The sequence below is a fragment of the Rhinolophus sinicus genome, chromosome X (assembly GCF_036562045.2).
Source record: "Rhinolophus sinicus isolate RSC01 chromosome X, ASM3656204v1, whole genome shotgun sequence".
Taxonomy (NCBI): Eukaryota; Metazoa; Chordata; class Mammalia; order Chiroptera; family Rhinolophidae; genus Rhinolophus; species Rhinolophus sinicus.
In genome coordinates, this window is record NC_133768.1 from 68,948,480 (window position 1) to 68,965,253 (window position 16,774).

Below are 16,774 nucleotides of genomic sequence, written 5' to 3' on the forward strand. Positions count from 1 at the left end.
CTGGCCCATGTAGAACCCCATACTTTTCAGAGCTTGTGCCTGGCAAAGTAAGAAACTAACCCCAGTGTTCCGAGATTTTCTAATAACTGGTCTGATCATTTCTAATACTCTCTAGAGTTTTGATCTAGGGATTGATTTGAGCCGGGAGACATGTGATTGGCTCTTCTTCCTTCTCCCCCCCTCCACAAAGTTCCTCTCTGATGGACACTTCCTTTAGGTCCTGAGTTCTCACTACCGTGTTTCCCCGAAAATAAGACATAGCTGAACCATCAGCTCTAATGTGTCTTTTGGAGCAAAAATTAATATAAGACCTGGTCTTATTTTACTATAACATAAGACCAGGTCTTATAATATAATATAATATAATATAATATAATATAATATAATATAATATAATATAATATAATATAATATAAATACTGGGTCTTATATTAATTTTGCTCCAAAAGACACATTAGAACTGATGGTCTGGCTAGATCTTATTTTCGGGGAATCACGGCACTTACAGTTTGCAGCAAAGATCTATGTTCAGAGTGTTCCAGGCCTGCTTCCTGATATGTAATGAGAGCTTTTAAAATTTAGGAAAACTCTAAATTGATGGCCATGAGTTTTACAAATAACCTTTGAGAACTCTAAGTTTCCTGAACCAGATGCGGGCAGTAGGTTGCTTCTGTTTGTATGAGGTTATAATCCTAATTACTTAGTATTAATGGTGAATGGGTTATATGATAAAATTATTTACAAGAGAGATGATAGGTAGTTTGGTTAAATATTTTTGTGACATTATCCCTGATACATGCTTAAGGGAGTGCACCAGATCAGGGTTAAAAAATGGACAGGGACACAGAGGCCAAGTAGGCAATCAGGACACTACCCTATATGTTTGCCTGAGTCCTCAGAGGGGCCAGAAGAAAGAGAGATATATGTGGCGTTAGGAAGCTCTACAAAGCATAAGCATATGTCAGGCATCTCACATAACACGCAAGGTTTGGCAAAGACAGGTCAACCAATTATTTACATTTAATCTTAAATTTAAATTTAATTTATTTAAAAAATAAGTAACATCTTAGTGATTCAAAATTCAAAAGATAACAAAAGGTATACGTTGAAAATCTCCCTCTCAGTTCTCTGTCACCACAACCTAGTTCTCTCTCACCAGAGGCAATGTTACCAGTTTTTTGAGCAACATTTCAGAGAGATTTTTATGTATTTATCTATTTATTGATTTTAATACACTCAGAATAATCTTAATAATCCTTTGATATTACTAAATAAAATTTTGCTTTTTAGTTTATAGCTGAATCGTATTTTATTGCATAAATATGCCGTAATTATTTAGTCAGCCCCCAGTATGTGGGTATTTTGGTTTCCCTCCCATTTTCCTTGATATTACAAATTATGATTCAATGCGTATACATATTTTTTCTCTTTCCTTCTCCCTTTCTTCTTTTCATCCACTCAATTTTAATTAATTAAATTATATTTCTTTGTGTTTATCTTTGTACTACTCAATACACTTAGACCCCTATTGCCAGCTTTGTCTGCTTTAGATGGTATCTTTTGACCTCAGCTATTAGTCTTTCCAGTGCTGATAGCCTCCGAATATCTTAATCAGACCCTGACTGGCAGGCATGTTCCCGACTCCCCTCCACGTCCATAGATAGAATCCACTGGGAACTGGGTTCCTGCCCCGGCACAGCAGTCCACCAAGGAATGAAGGGCAGACCAGAGGCCTGAGCTTCCACACACAGGGAGTGTCTTCAGGAAGGCAGTACCAGCAAATGGAGAGGAAGCTCTTGAGTTGGGCCAAGATCACACCGTGGAGACGTTTCAATGCCACTAGGCTTCCCTGTGACAGAGTTGCTCAGCAGAAGGTCTCTGAGGCCCTCTGTCGTGCAGGGAGTCCGGCGGGGTCTCTGCTCCCGCTCCCCACATAAGAACGCAGTACACGGTGAGGCCAAAAAGGAACACCCACGGAGCCATAAGTAGGGGAGTCACATCACTATATTCTCGCTGGCGGCATCCGCCTCTCTGCAATCCGCTCTTGCCAGCCAGCCACCATCTTCTTGCTAGCCCCCATTTTCTTGCTAGCCCCCATTTTCTGCTAGCGTAGCCACAGCAGTTATATTAGTGGCCAATGGCTCACTGGTTACAGCTGACGGCCAACTAGCCACAGCTGATGGCCATGCAATCACAGTTGACGGCCATTTACTACCTGAGCCAGCACCTTTCTATGTGAGGCCGAGAGCCTGGAAACTGCTTTCTGGGGCTCTGTCCCCACACCCTCCCTGTGTTAGGAGTCAGTTGTGGCCTGCAAGCACCAAGTGCCTGCCTCAGAGATGGGGGACAACTGCCTGAGGCAGGACCCAAAAAGGAATTCGGCAGAGTGCAGAGGAATAGGGAGGCATGTGTTAATTTGGGACCCTGAGCCAGGAGGAAGGAGAAAACCCTCTGCCTCTGTGCTGAGATTAAAGAGACTGAGCAGTGAAGTGTCACCGAAGACAGCCTGGGCCAAGCTGACTACACTGGGGCAAGTAGATGCAGGAGCTGTGTGTAGGGTAATCCTACGTGGAAAACTGACTGCCCAGCCCACATGAGGCTCACTTGGGAGAAAGGGATGGTCACATTAGGAGCTCTTAGGAAATAAGACAGGGCCCCAGAGCCAGCAAAAAAGCCCCAGGGGGGTGAACCTTGCTGGGGACTGAGCAACCTCAAATCATATGCTGGCTGTCCAAGGCGCCAGGACCTGGGAAGAGGTAGCGTCCCCACTGCAAGTTGGCGGATCCCCAGAGAAGGCCCTGGGACCTGGTGGACACCCATGCCCACTAGACGGCCTGAAGTGTAGGGCAATGGGTACAAGCAGGAGAGTTGTAACCGACCTGTAACCCAAACTCCTGGAGAAGGGAGAAATAATAGAATAAAACTACACTCTCTATTGAGGAGAGCAGTCAGGAGGCAGAGCACTCAGCGAGCACTGATGCCCGGGGCACAGTGGCCCAAAGCAACATCCCAGGATACCAGGAGAGGGCACCGGTCGCAGAAGCAGCTCTGCCCAAGGGAATTTTCTTGTCTACTTGTTGGCCAAGGCTTTGAGGAAGAGGACTATTTCTGGACACATCAAAAACGTGCAGGAACCCGGCTTTTGTGATGCAGGAAAGGGTCTGAAAATATTGGGAGGGGGTGGCGGAATGAGTTGCCCGTTTCCTGGAGGGGTTCAGTGGGCAGGGCTGGGCTCTTTCTTTCCCCCAAAGGGTGACGGAGCTTGGATGGAGGGAGGATGGATGGAACAGTCACAGCCATTCCAAGCACCCTCAGCGCCTGCCTGAACCACCCCACAGGAGTTCATCGGGGCTCCCTTCCTGGATCCCACCAAGGAACTAAGCACAGGGCAGAAGGGAGCTTCCCCCGGTGGAATCAGAGGCCAACCAACCCTTCTCACTCTGCCAGGAATTTGGTCTTGGGCTCCCAAGGAAGGGAGGGGTCTGCGAGTAGGTTTAACAGCTGCTTCCCAGAAGAGAACTACACAAAATAGACACTCAGCGAGTGGCAACCATTATTGTTATAATCGGGCATTAAAGGTGCAGGGATGGGTTGGCGAGTGGCCCCCAAGGATGTGTATGTAGACAAACCCGAGGATACTGACTTTCCCCTGTATACCAGCAGTCAAGGAAGGACACCTTCATCGAGGGACTTCTTGTGCCAGGTGACAGGCACTGTGCTGCCTGCTTCACAGGTGTTGTCTCTTTTAGTCCTCCCAACATTCCATCCTAATTCCACCAAACCCCCTTTGACACCCACCACTCGCCCCCAGCCCCCAACCGCTTCTTGAGGTTTATCCTGAACAATGCAGCCCATCTCTACCTCTGCCTCCTGTGAGCCCTGATAAGCGTGCATTTGTCAGGGAGCAAATGCCCCAGTTAATTATCATTTATTGTGTAGTTTTGCCTTTCTCTTCATGCAGACTGTAAACTCAACGACAAGAACCATGTCTTGTTTTTGCCAATCAAAGCACAAAAGTTTATTGATAATACACACAAATGTAGACTTGGGTGAATGAGGTTGTCAGTACAGCACATAGAAGGGTAGTGTACTTTTTTGATGAATAGGGTCACCATCCATCAGCTCGTGTAGAGGGAAGAGTAAGTGAAAAAGAATTCAACCTATGCAGCAAGAAATGCATTTTCAGCACAAGCTCCCATACATGTCTAGTCTCCACAAAATGGTGCAGCTTGGACAGGGACACCACCACAAGCAAGGCATCCTTCGTGATGCTATAATATGATGTTCTTTATCCAAGGCTGGCAGCTGAAATGAGCCCTTTACCACAGGAAGAAGGGAGTAATTTACAATGTGCATTGCCCGCAGACTGCAAAACCAAGAAGTTACTCAAAGCTCTGTGGGAACCCCTGCCTGGCCAATAAGAGTGTGGTCCTCGATTTAGCAAGTGTAACTTGCCCCCCATGATGTGATGATCGGCTAAGAATGGATCTTCTGTAGCACCCACTGCAGAGTCTTTGAATGAGAACACAAGTTGTGTGTTCACCAAACGAGTTTTAGGCAGACTCAGTCCCATTCTGTGCGAGATGGCCATTTAAGAGGCCAGGGTGTCCAGGGGAGCCTGTCTGTTTCTGTTCCTGATAAAGAGGGACGTGAATGAGAGCAGCATTTGGGCACCCGGCAATTCTCCTGCCAAGACTGGCTTTTCAGACAAACCCATCAACGGTTGCAAAACCTGAACCTCAGCACGGCCACTTCCCTCTGATATCAAAGAAAACAACTTCAAGTCTGAAACGGACTTGGCAAGCATGTTATTAATAACTGTCATGCTTATTAACAAATTTAATCCGGCCTGCTGCAGAAATGAGTTGCAGCAATGTGACACAGTCCCCTGACACACTTCGCTGATGTACATCTTAATCTGGCCCTGATTTTCCACACTGGCATTCACGTTATCCAGGGCACATAAAGCCTTCTCCTTAACAGCGGGGACACGAATGGGGATCGTGTTTCCGACAATGGAGAGGCTGGCCAAATGACTATTGATATTGTGGCTAAATGAAAAACCGGCATCCTTGGGCTGAACAAACGACATTTTTCCCTGAATGAACGGACACCTGGAGAAGCCAAAAACAGAAATCACATTTTTAAAGCTTTCAGCACTCCAAGTATTTTTATGTTCATAGGGGAATGGACGCTGTGTTACTGGGTGTGTTCGGTTGGCCTTGCCCCCACCTGCGGGCCTGTCCTCAGTGCCACCGGGGGCCCCAGGTTCAGTCCAATCCCCATCCTCACTCCAGGGCCGAGCCACAGTTGTGAAGTCAGACCAAATTTCGGGCTCCTCCTCATCCAGCTCCTCGTAGTCCCACTCCTCTTCCTCCTCCTCCAATTTCTCACTGTCATCTCTTCCTATGGTTAGTTTGTAAATGCAGTAGCAAGCACCAGCCCCAATCATCAGTCCTGCAGCCATCCAACCCACTTCCCGCGCCCGGCCCATGCTCAAGTCCGTGCCAGCCTTGAGGCAGGATGGGAGAAGGTGTTTCTCCACCTGTTTAAGAGGAATCTTAGGGCCAGGGTGTGTAATGGTGGAGGGTAGTCGTCTTCAGCCTCTCCCAGGCTCCTGTAGCTCTCTTTTGATGAATCTATGGGTGAACAACAGTATTAGGCCTTTGGGCTGTGCCTGAGTTTGTGCTTCATCAGAAAGACAGAGTGGAGTTTGAGTTCTGATTGACAGACTTGGGTTATTAGGAAACTATTTCTTTGTTCTTTTCTGTCATCCTTTATCTGTACTCAGGATCCACCATTTCTCTTCCAGGCCCCACAGAGAAGGCAGGAGGTAGGGCTGTGCTATGATAGACAGGCGGGTGACATGAAGAGGCTAACCCTCATGTAGTCTCCTTCTCCACCTCACCCCCACCCCTAAGATTCATAGTTTCTCCCACCAACCTCTATCAAAGTCAGGTAAATTCCTTCTTCTTCCCTTGTCTTCTGTTGTCAGAGCTCCTCCCACGGTGACTGATGAACAGAGTCTGGCAGAAGGACAGATGGAAAGACAGCCGGCAGTGAACTGAAAGTGTCGTGGATAGGTCAGCACTGAGAACACTGCTTCCAGTGTTTGCTTTTCAGAATTTTCAGCCTCTGAGTTGAAAATATTTCTCACACCTTCCGACTTTCCTAAAGCGCGCCCCCACCCCGCCCCGTCATCCGCCATTTCCCCAGCAAAGGCCGCCACACCCCTTTCCCTGCACCGAAATGGGAGGGGATGTGGAGAAAGAAGGGGCCGGGAGAGGGCGACTCGGACCGGCGGACAAGGATCACAGCCTTCTCTCCTCCACCACCCCCACCGCCACCCCCACCCAAGAGTCCATCCCACCTTCACACTGACCTGCAAGGTCCCAAGGCAGTTTGCTCTTTCCCTCGCCGCGACTTTTACAGCGACCTACGGGCCAACAGAGCTTCAAACCTGCAGACAGGGGACTGAAGGAACGGAGTGCTTAGTAGACGGAGCAGCACTTGGGACACGAAGGTTGTGGACCCTTTCTTTCCCCGGAGTCTCAGTTACCATTCACTCCCCTCAGCCCCCGCCCGAAGTCCGCCAGTTCTCTACTCAAATGTGCATGGGGGGGTGGAGGTGGGGGGGAGGTATTTATAAAGTAGGTGAGAAAGGGACACAGCCCCAGTTGGGCTGAACCTGGATCGTGGCGCTCTTGGCTCTCTCCCATCCCCACCTCTCTCCAAGCAGAGCCCATGCTCCCACCGACCTGCACGGTCCGGGGTTACTTTTCTCCTTCCTTCACTCGCCTGCAGAGTAATAGGGGGCTGGTACCCAGACAGAGGCGACTAGCAGGACTTCAGCTCTAGGCAGCTCTTGGTCACGTGACGACCACGTCACCAGTGAGCTCTGGCCCCCAATTTCTACTCCTATAAGCAGTGCGGCAGGCGCCAGCCTGCCCCGTACCTCCGGTTCCCCCCCCACACCCCATCACACTGGGCCCTGTCACTCTTTTCCTCTATAACAATAGCAGAAACCAGAAGTGATCATGGCTCCCTTGTGTTTGAATTTGCCTTTCTCTAATTACAGGAAGGGGCAGTATCTTTTTCTGGGTCTACCGTTTACTTATACTTCTTGGAAAAATGTCTTACCCTTTCCTTGGCTCTGAAACTGACCCCTTCCCACATCCAGTCTCTGTATCAAAATTGCTGGGGGAGGGGCGGAAAAGGAAGCCCAAGTAATAGTGAGGTTTTCATTAATATTTTTGATACATTTATGTTCTATTTCTCCCTTCATTTTTTATTTACTAAAACAACATTATTTTGTAATAAAAGACACAATAAAGCTATGTCACTGGGAGAAAAAATAATTCATATATATCTACATCTATATCTATCTATCTATCTATCTATCTATCTATCTATCTATCTATCTATCTATCTAAGATTTCCCAGTTAATAAGGAGGCCTCATTGATTTGGTTAAGTTAATTTGTGCTTCATTGAAAATGCTTTCTTCTGACTGCACAGGAAATAGCAACTTTCAAACAGCATATTAAAATTTAAAAACATATCATTACAAACAAAACCAGAGTGCTTTCAATATGGTTTATAAATTGATGGATAACATGAACCTATAGTGAGGTGGTCAGTGTTTTAATTATGACCATTTTAGATAAGTGAACCACTATCCCTTTCTTTTTCCTGGCTGAACTCATAGTATTAGACTGAGATCTTCATAGAAGACTACTGGATGGCTTTCATTCTGGCTTCAAAGCACAGGCTTTATGCAGACCCCAAATTCAGATGAGTCATACATCTTCAGATGCACTTAACAAATTAGTAACCTCACAGATCAGCCTGCTTTTCATTCAAAGGTCTTTATTTAAAATCTATTCTGAAGTTTCTTGGTGTAACCCATAAATCATCTAGAAATTAGAGAATTCCCTATTATCCCATTGATGAAAATGAGACTAAATAGATGGACTTTTCATTTAATTATGACCTTGGTGTGATATCTCCGGTATCTGTCATTCATGTGCTGTGTCACCATAACAGCAGCTAGTGTTCAGCATCTTCTAATGCAGACAGTGGTGAAAGAGTGTGGGTGTCTGGAAATCACTGCAACATGCGTGAGATCCATGTCATTTTTTCCTCACAAAAAGCACAGTTTAAAGGATCCCAAGCAGTTGCCAGGAGAAAGAGTCCTCTTTATTCCCTGCCTTCTGTTACAATTTCACTGCACCACCCATACAAGCCCCTCAGAATAATACCAGAAGTCAGGGACAAAGTATGAAGAAGTTAGTCCCCAGACATCCAGCTGTCCCTGCTGGGGAGTCATATTCTAAATAGAGACCAGGCAGCCTCTTTCTTAGAACATTGAAATATGATACCCCAGCAGAAATCTCCTGGTGTGAGAGGCCCCTGTGGCAGAGAGGCCCTTTAAAGAGGTGAGCCAGGGATCCCAGAGTGCCTTGTCAAGAACATGTTACAACTTTCTGGCCTCCCTCAAACTTTTATAGGCCAAACTCGCTCAACCATTGTACCCCATCTCTCTAAACCCCTACCTCATTTGTTTTGTCATCATTGCCTTATGCTGTTCTTTTTCTCACCCTTTATTTTATTATCTTAGATAAGTGAATCCTGTTTATGAAGCTGTACTAACAGAACTTGATGATTCAACTTTCCATCATTCAATTTCTGGCTGATAAGTACTTATATAAGTCGCTTTTGTTTTGAATATACCCATGAAAAAGAACTAAGGAGTATGTAAAGCTTAACAAAGCAAGGACAAAAACTCCACTCTTAACCTCTCTTTACCAGTATAAAATAACCTCCCCCCTTTGGTATATTTTCTATAATAATTGGTCCAATGTATAAACCCTGACCACCATTTTCCAGTCTTTCAGACCTTTCCTGTTTGAATCCACTCTCTTTCTCTCTAAAACTTCCTAAACCCCATCGGAAAGATTACCCTTCAAATCGCTCTCTTTTTTTTTTTTTTTTGTCTTTTTGATCTACAGTTCTTACCAAGGACACTGGGGACTAGCATTTAAAATCCACTTTGCTCTCCATTATATATCACTGACAAATATTTATTTAAGGGTATGTTATTTGCCTGACATATCATTTCAAAAGCAAAAAAGGAAAATCCTTAAGCAATTCCTCAGACAAGCTTGTTAAAAGTTCCTGAGTATGCAAAAGACTATGGGAAGCCACTATCAAAAGGAACCTTTTGGCTTAAATCAGTATGTGGTCATATGTGATGTGTAATTTATAAAGTATTTGAAAACAAAAAAGGACCAGCAGATGCTACCACTGGTGGAATTGTAGAGGGTGAGAAAAAATAGACCATAGAAGATTGTTATCTTAATAACCTATATTATTTTTTGTACCTTGTTATTTGTTTTTGTCTTGTGTATTTTGCTTGGTTGCAAACAACAGAAACCAAACCTGGTTAACTTAAACAATGAGGGGATCCTGAAGACCAGGGTCAGCTCAGAGGGCTCTAGGTTGGAGGATTTGATAGTCTCTTCAGGATGCCATAATTCTACTGATTTTCAGGTCTGTTTTTTAATCACTGTTCAAGATTTAAATTTTAGTAAGAGAGTATTGAGTTGGTTTATTTTGGGTATGATGCTCACTCTCGCTGGGGAAGATGACAGGGTTATGTAAAATGTAAAGTGGGCTTCCTTTCGTTTCCCAGAGAGAATTTAAACTGTTTCAGATGTTGTTGATGATTTGCAGGAGCCCTTTAGCTTGGATATTAACCCACTGTCCAGCTGTGACTGAGTTGCTGGGGGCCTATTTGCCACAGCATATCTTAGTTGTAATTTTCAAATTAATTAAACATTACAGAGGTATAGTTTTGAAATGGTGATGCACAAGGTTGTCTTCTAAGCAAAAGCTACCTGGGTCCCCTGACAGAATTCCACAAAGTTGCATCTACAGTTCAGGGTCTTGTTCTCTTGCTGCATGATCAACCCCCGATTTTGTCTTAAGCTGAGGGCAGATGCCTCTGTCAAGGAAAGACCCCCATTCACAGAGATGTGTACATAAATCTAGATCTGGATGCCCAAACCCATGGGATCTCTGCATTCTCTCCCTGTAAGTAGGCCACAATGGAAGCTAACTCTCAATAGGAGTTACAACTGAATAATTTACACTGAGAAATACATCTGTCAGGGGTATCGGAGGTTTCTGTCAGTTTTACCGGTCCATTCTTTTCCTGTAGGCAAGCTACTACTTTGGAAGTCAGGACTTCAGAAAGTTGCTTGGTGAGCCTGCAATCAGAGCAAGGATGTGGGTTCACCTTAAGAAGTGGCTTTCAGCTAAGGAAGCTTGAAGTACTCTTATACATCATGGTGATGGCTTTGCCAAGGAAAGCTAAATGTTCCATTCCCTCTCCTCCAGACAGTGCTTGGGTGGAACTACCAACACTTTCCTCTGACTTTCTTTTTCAGACATTCCTATGCTAAAATGAGCCCCCTTGACTGCACATGCTCTTTCTCTAAACACAGAATCATATAGTTGATTTGGTTTCTGTTTACTAAATTTCAGTCATTTCTAAGTACTGCCTCCCAGAAATTACACTGATATGAATTTAACTGGGGTTTTGTCTGTTCCCAAATTTTCAAGTCTCTTAAATAGCTCCCACATTGTCTCAGGATTTAAAGTTATACTCAGATAATAAACTTATATCCAAGCTGTTAGGGAATGTCCCACTGTAGACCTCATGTTTTGACATTATTTTATTACTTTTCCCGCTACAAAAAAGTTCAGTTGTGGCTGACAGGTGAATCACTGGGTTCATCAAAACTGTTGGTGAAATGGTTTGGCACTAAATTGCTAGATGCGAATTCAGCCAATTTTATCTTGGTCTCAGTGTTTCTCTAACAGTTGTTTCATTTAAAGATAATGTTTTCTATTTGTACCCAAATATATTTCATAATGTTCTTTGTATGCCACTCACTTTGTCAGTATGTATGCTTCCTTAGCCAACAGATATCCACTATGTAGTTGTGGTTTCTACTCAACCTTTTCTGTGTTACTGGCTTCTGAGGGCTCCATGCCTCTTCCTTGCTAACTGATGTAAGTGGAAGTCTGTGACTTCCCTGTTCAGAAGACTGGCCTAAATTAGAAGATCTATACATTCTCCGACACACTGATTAGCGCATTCAGGGTTGTGTTATGTGCTAGGCCCAAAAAGACATTAAGATTGCTTTGAGTGAAGCGTGTAACATTCCCCATAAATGAGAAAATGTGGGACTTTTGGAGGCCATCCACCCAAATTAACACTCCAATTCCAACTTTTCTTTTCTCAAATGAAAATAGCTTTATAGTAATTTCTTTTCTCATAAAAAGAATGCAGGCTGGGGGCGGGAGACGGCAGAACAAAAATAACAACAAAAAAACTATTTAAAAAGTGAAAACCACACTCATACTCCAAGTCTCCTTTTCTGATGTTTCTTTCTTTTTTTTTCCTTCTCGTTTCAAATCTGGGACTAGATTTCAGAGGACATGGTAGACATTAAAAGCTGGGAGGAGGGGAGGTGGAAGGAGAGGTTGAGGTCCCAGGAGCCTAGGGAAGGAAGAGGCAATTTTTCAAAAAGTGCAAGTGGCCAGTAGCCCCAGGGGAAGATTCTCTCCTTTTCCGGTAATCGGAGGAAGGCAAACACAACTACGGGTTGATGGAATTAGCAAAGAAAGAGTAACAAGGCCTGGTAGGGGGGAGGGAATGTAGGGGGGCGGGTCCTCTTCTGCCGCACTGCTGGTGGGAGGGGAAATTGGGGACCAGAGTTGGTGGATGACGTAGCTCTCACGTGACCAAGAGCTGACGTGTGCAGAAGTCCTTCTTGTTCTGGTCGTTGTTCCCGTCTGAGTACCAGCTCCCCATTGCCCTGAGGGCGAGCGAGCCTGAGGCAGAGGGAAGAAGGAGGAGGAGAAGGAAACTGTCCCGGATCCCTGCAGGTCAGTGCCTGGGAGATTCCTTAAGGTGGGGGTGTTTGAGGGCGTAGGGCGGAGACCGTCGCGGGTCCTGAGGCGCCTCTGTCGTCTCTCCCACTCGCTACCGGCTTTCCAAGACATCTGTCCCGCCTGCAGCCCATTCTGATGCTGCGAAATGGTGAGCAGGGGGTGTTTGAGGAGCAGCCCAGAAATCGGGAGGTGGGAATCTGCTACGAGCTGAGGCCGTAATCCGGAAAGGGAGCTGTGGCCTGGGTGTTGGCCCCGTCCTCTAGGGCAGTGCTGGCGGGGAAAGCCTGGACATGGGGGAGGGGGCGTGCAACGTGATGTGTCAGCAGAGCCCTGAGAAGGGTAATAGGGGTGGGAAACCTTTGACAGCCAGGCCTCCGAATTAGGAAAGAGTTTCATGTTCTGGGGACCGGTCCGTCCACCAAGCATTCGGTAGCGGCTGTTTCCAGTCTTTCTGACTGTGGCTGTGTCTTCCTGACCGTGGCTCTGTGTTTAGTGGGTCCGATCCTCTCCCAGTTGCCAGTGTTTCCATAGTTTGCGGCACTACGCCAGGCAAGTGAAGAGGAAGGAAATTAACCCTGATCAGTGAAGGTCGATTTGAGGGTAAGACCATCTGGGGACCCTAAAAGGGGCGGTGGTGGGGGTGGGGAGAAACCAGAGATGAGAATAATATAGGTTAGGTCTGAGTCTGAGTGTGTTTATCTTACTCTTGGGACTGTGGCGAAATGGCGTGCGATGTGTGTGTGTGTGTGTGTGTGTGTGTGTGTGTGTGTCGGGGGGATGGGGGTGGGGGAGAATGACAGAAGGGAAACCTATCAGGTAGTTTGTTCATAATCCTTCTCTCTCAACAGCATTTAGTCTTCATGTTTTCGATCTGTCATCCTGCAGGTCTGCTGTAGCAGGTGGCACCACTTGAAGCAAGGGAGGAAGTTTCCTGGGACCAGTAGAGGTCGGTGTGGGCGTGGGGGCTGCCTGGAATGGGGGAGGGGTTGGAAATCCACTGCGATTGGACAGGTTCACCCAATCCTACCTTATTTCCCTAACAGGGAAGGGGCAGGCCTGTGCATATTTTGGATGGCATTAAGAGGTTAAGAAAAAAATCTGACAACCTAGATGGGGAATCAGGAAAGCAAGGAATGAACAGTCAGTCCATCAAGCCCTCAGCTCTCGCTGGCTCTAGTCTCTGCAGATCACAAGGATTGTTGGGTGTGGCACACCTCCAGGGGAGGGAAGAAGGGGCAAACTGCCCGTCTGGAAGAAGTTAGTGCAAAGTTGCCACTCCCTGGGGACACCCAAGGTTGGATTGGCTGAGGCCCCAGTAGAGACTATGGACTCCATTGCCTTTATCTAGGTTTGGGGAGGGGGTGGGCTGGAGAGGGTAGGTAGATGGTGGAGTGAGGGGGATAGAGAGAGTTTGACAACAATCTACATTTTCTATCAAGTACTCATTTACTACTCTCCTATCTCTCTGTGCAACTCCCTGTGTGGGGCAACACAAAGAGAAGAGAAACTCAAACCCCATTTCCTTCCTCCACCCCTAGGTTCACCTCCAGTATCAGCTATTGTGACCTTGAAGTGGCTGAAGACGATTACCCTCCACAGGCCTGCACCCAGGCCCATAGCTCTTCCCTAGCTCGAGTGACTACTCTGTTCCTTGGTCCCTGCTATTGTCAGGGACGATTGCATGGGCTACGCCAGGAAAGTAGGCTGGGTGACTGCGGGACTGGTGATTGGGGCTGGTGCCTGCTACTGCATTTATAGACTGACCCGGGGAAGAAAACAGAACAAAGAGAAAATGGCTGAGGGTGGGCCTGGGGATGTGGATGATGTCGGAGGCTGTCCTGGGGCCAGGTACAATGACTGGTCTGATGATGATGATGACAACAGTGAGAACAAGGGTATAGTATGGTACCCACCTTGGGCCCGGATTGGGACTGAAGCCGGGACCAGAGCTAGGGCCAGGGCAAGGGCCAGGGCTACCCGGGCTCGTCGGGCTGTTCAGAAACGGGCTTCCCCCAACTCAGATGATACTATTTTGTCCCCCCAAGAGCTGCAAAAAGTTCTTTGCTTGGTTGAGATGTCTGAAAAGCCTTATATTCTTGAAGCAGCTTTAATTGCTCTGGGTAACAATGCTGCTTATGCATTTAACAGAGATATTATTCGTGATCTGGGTGGTCTCCCAATTGTTGCAAAGATTCTCAATACTCGGGATCCCATTGTTAAGGAAAAGGCTTTAATTGTCCTGAATAACCTGAGTGTGAATGCTGAAAATCAGCGCAGGCTTAAAATATACATGAATCAAGTGTGTGATGACACAATTACTTCTCGCTTGAACTCATCTGTGCAGCTGGCTGGACTAAGATTGCTTACGAATATGACTGTTACTAATGAGTATCAGCACATGCTTGCTAATTCCATTTCAGACTTTTTTCGTTTATTTTCAGCGGGAAATGAAGAAACCAAATTTCAGGTTTTGAAACTCCTTTCAAATTTGGCTGAAAATCCAGCTATGACTAGAGAACTGCTCAGGGCCCAAGTACCATCTTCATTGGGTTCTCTCTTTAATAAGAAAGAGAACAAAGAGGTTATTCTGAAACTTCTGGTCATATTTGAGAACATAAATGACAATTTTAAATGGGAAGAAAATGAGCCTATTCAGAATCAATTCAGCGAAGGTTCACTTTTTTCCTTTTTAAAAGAATTTCAAGTGTGTGCTGATAAGATTTTGGGGATAGAAAGTCACCATGATTTTTTGGTGAAAGTAAAAGTTGGAAAATTTATGGCCAAAGTGGCTGAGCATATGTTTCCAAAGAGCCAGGAATAACTTCTTGATTTTGTAGTCTAGAAGCAACATGCATTGTAAACTATTCCTTTTTTCCACCTTGTTTATATGGTAAAGGAATCCTTTCAGCTGCCAATCTTGAGTAATGAATATCATATTGTATCATCAATGCTGATATTTATCTGAGTTGGTCTTCAGGTCTAAGCTGGATGAATGAATATCACTACCTGTTCTGAAAACATGTTTGTTGCTTTTTATCTCGCTACCTAGATTGAAATATTTTTACTATTTCTTCTGCATAAGTGACAGTGAACCAATTGGTCCTAAGTAAGCCTCCCTCCATTTGCATTGATTTCATTTGTGTATCATTAATAAAGTTGTGTGTTAATGCTGGGAAAAAAAGAAAGAAGAAAGAAAGAAACCATCCTTGTCCTTCTGTTTATAATCTAGCTGGAGAGATAAACAATACAAACAAAATAACTGAGGATATCTGGAATGTATACTCATTGTCAAAAGGTCCTTCTCAGAGCACAGAGGAAACAAAGGCTTCTCTTGGATACTGTAGTCAGCTACAGATTCATGGAGGAAGTGGCCATTTAAAAGGAGTCTTGAATTAGGGAGTTCCATGAGATGGGAGTGAGGCGTGGCTGGTGTGGAAAGGCATGGAGGTAGGAACTTTCTTCCTATGACACTGAGGAGACTTGTCTGCTTAGAGTGGGAGTGTAAAGAATGGAAATAAATAAATTTGGAGAGCTGGGTGAGACCGCTTTGTGGAGAGCTGTTTGAATATTATCCCACTGAACACCAAGAGCCACTGAATGTTTTTGACTGGAAAGAATACTTGGAATTCACATAAAATTCCCTCTTACCTACTGTGCAGTGTACATGAGAGTGTGGCAAAGTGGACCCTGTCAAGCCTTGTTGGAAGCACAAGTTTTGTGGAGGGCCATCTACAAGGCTGTTCATCCCAGCACTGTCTAAAGTAGTAAAAATTGGACACAAGTGTCTAGCACACTGGATTGGTAAAAAAAATTAAGAAATGTTCACACAGTGTATGACAAATATGTTGATTAAAATCCATGTTGCCCAGAAAAGATACTCATCGTGCATTGTTAAGTGAGAAAGGTAAGTTAGATAGTGGTGCTCATAGTATGATTCCATTTTATTTTATTTTTTTAAATAATGAAGCATATATTTAAGTAGACACTAAAAACTGAATTACAGACACCCAAATAGTAACAGTGATTATCTTTGGGTGGATGGATAATTAGTGATCTTTACATGTTTACTTTTTATTCATCAATGTGTTCTTATTTATCTAAAACGAATATTGATTTTTGAAAATTTTCTTAAAAAAGAAAGTGTTGGTAATGAAGCAGGTGATTGATTGGAGCATGTACTGAGTGGAAAAAAATGGATTAAAAATGAGATGGGTTGAAGTTTCCTCTCTGAAATGATAGATGAGTGAAGATGAGGCTTGTCGTGAGGATTAAGTGAAGTAATACATGCAAAATAGTTAGAATGTTCTGGCACATAGCAGTTAATTAAGAAAAGTGAACACCCTTAATTCCCTAGGATGCAGGGTTTATAGTATTTTTGGTTGACTTTATTTTGCTGGGGGCATTCTGCCATGTGTCAGTGTAATTTAATACATCATAACAATAAAAGTTAGCATTTATTAATTGACTACTGTGTAGAGTTCTGTCATTCTTGCAGGGCATCTGTTAAAATAATTTCTCAAAGGAATAAGGTTTTCTTATTTCTAAGGACTCAAAGTGTTTCCTCAGAGATTATCTCATCAGCCCCACAACATACGCCAAGTCCATTTGGAGGTGCTGTCCTGCTTCATATATGAGACCAGGAAAGTGTAAAATCCTTTGTTTAGTTATGATGTGGTTTTAGCCCCAGGCTTCCATATACTTACTCTAATGTTCTCTATAGTAGAAAACAAACAAACAAACCAGGGACTGTTTGGCTTAAAGTTGTGAGGTATGATGACCCTACTGAATCGTGCACATTTGGGGACTCATTT

At 44.8% G+C, this 16,774-nt stretch overlaps 2 protein-coding genes across 7 annotated transcripts; one reads left to right on the forward strand and one right to left on the reverse strand.

The window, feature by feature from the left end:
- Positions 1-3,988: 3,988 nt before the first annotated feature.
- LOC109437428 (armadillo repeat containing X-linked 6) lies at positions 3,989-6,889 on the reverse strand. 2 transcript variants are annotated; one of them, XM_019716646.2, is made up of 4 exons: positions 6,759-6,889; positions 6,383-6,474; positions 5,944-6,026; positions 3,989-5,639 (listed from the first exon to the last, which is right to left on the reverse strand). In XM_019716646.2, exon 4 carries the CDS (start codon positions 5,492-5,494, stop codon positions 4,592-4,594), a length of 903 nt encoding a protein of 300 aa, XP_019572205.2. In that variant the 5' UTR covers positions 5,495-5,639; positions 5,944-6,026; positions 6,383-6,474; positions 6,759-6,889; the 3' UTR covers positions 3,989-4,591. The 2 variants fall into 2 exon arrangements, 1 of the variants encoding a protein (XP_019572205.2); XR_012493549.1 differs by having other exon boundaries at positions 5,502-5,639; positions 5,944-6,064.
- Positions 6,890-11,817: 4,928 nt separating this feature from the next.
- On the forward strand, positions 11,818-16,428 carry ARMCX3 (armadillo repeat containing X-linked 3). Of its 5 annotated transcripts, none has more exons than XM_019716657.2 (5): positions 11,821-11,957; positions 12,071-12,111; positions 12,457-12,563; positions 12,849-12,909; positions 13,502-16,428. In XM_019716657.2, exon 5 carries the CDS (start codon positions 13,645-13,647, stop codon positions 14,782-14,784), a length of 1,140 nt encoding a protein of 379 aa, XP_019572216.1. In that variant the 5' UTR covers positions 11,821-11,957; positions 12,071-12,111; positions 12,457-12,563; positions 12,849-12,909; positions 13,502-13,644; the 3' UTR covers positions 14,785-16,428. The 5 variants fall into 5 exon arrangements, with proteins under 5 accessions (XP_019572215.1, XP_019572217.1, XP_019572216.1 ...); XM_019716659.2 differs by having other exon boundaries at positions 12,477-12,563; XM_074324290.1 differs by having other exon boundaries at positions 12,090-12,111.
- The last annotated feature ends 346 nt before the right edge of the window (positions 16,429-16,774 follow it).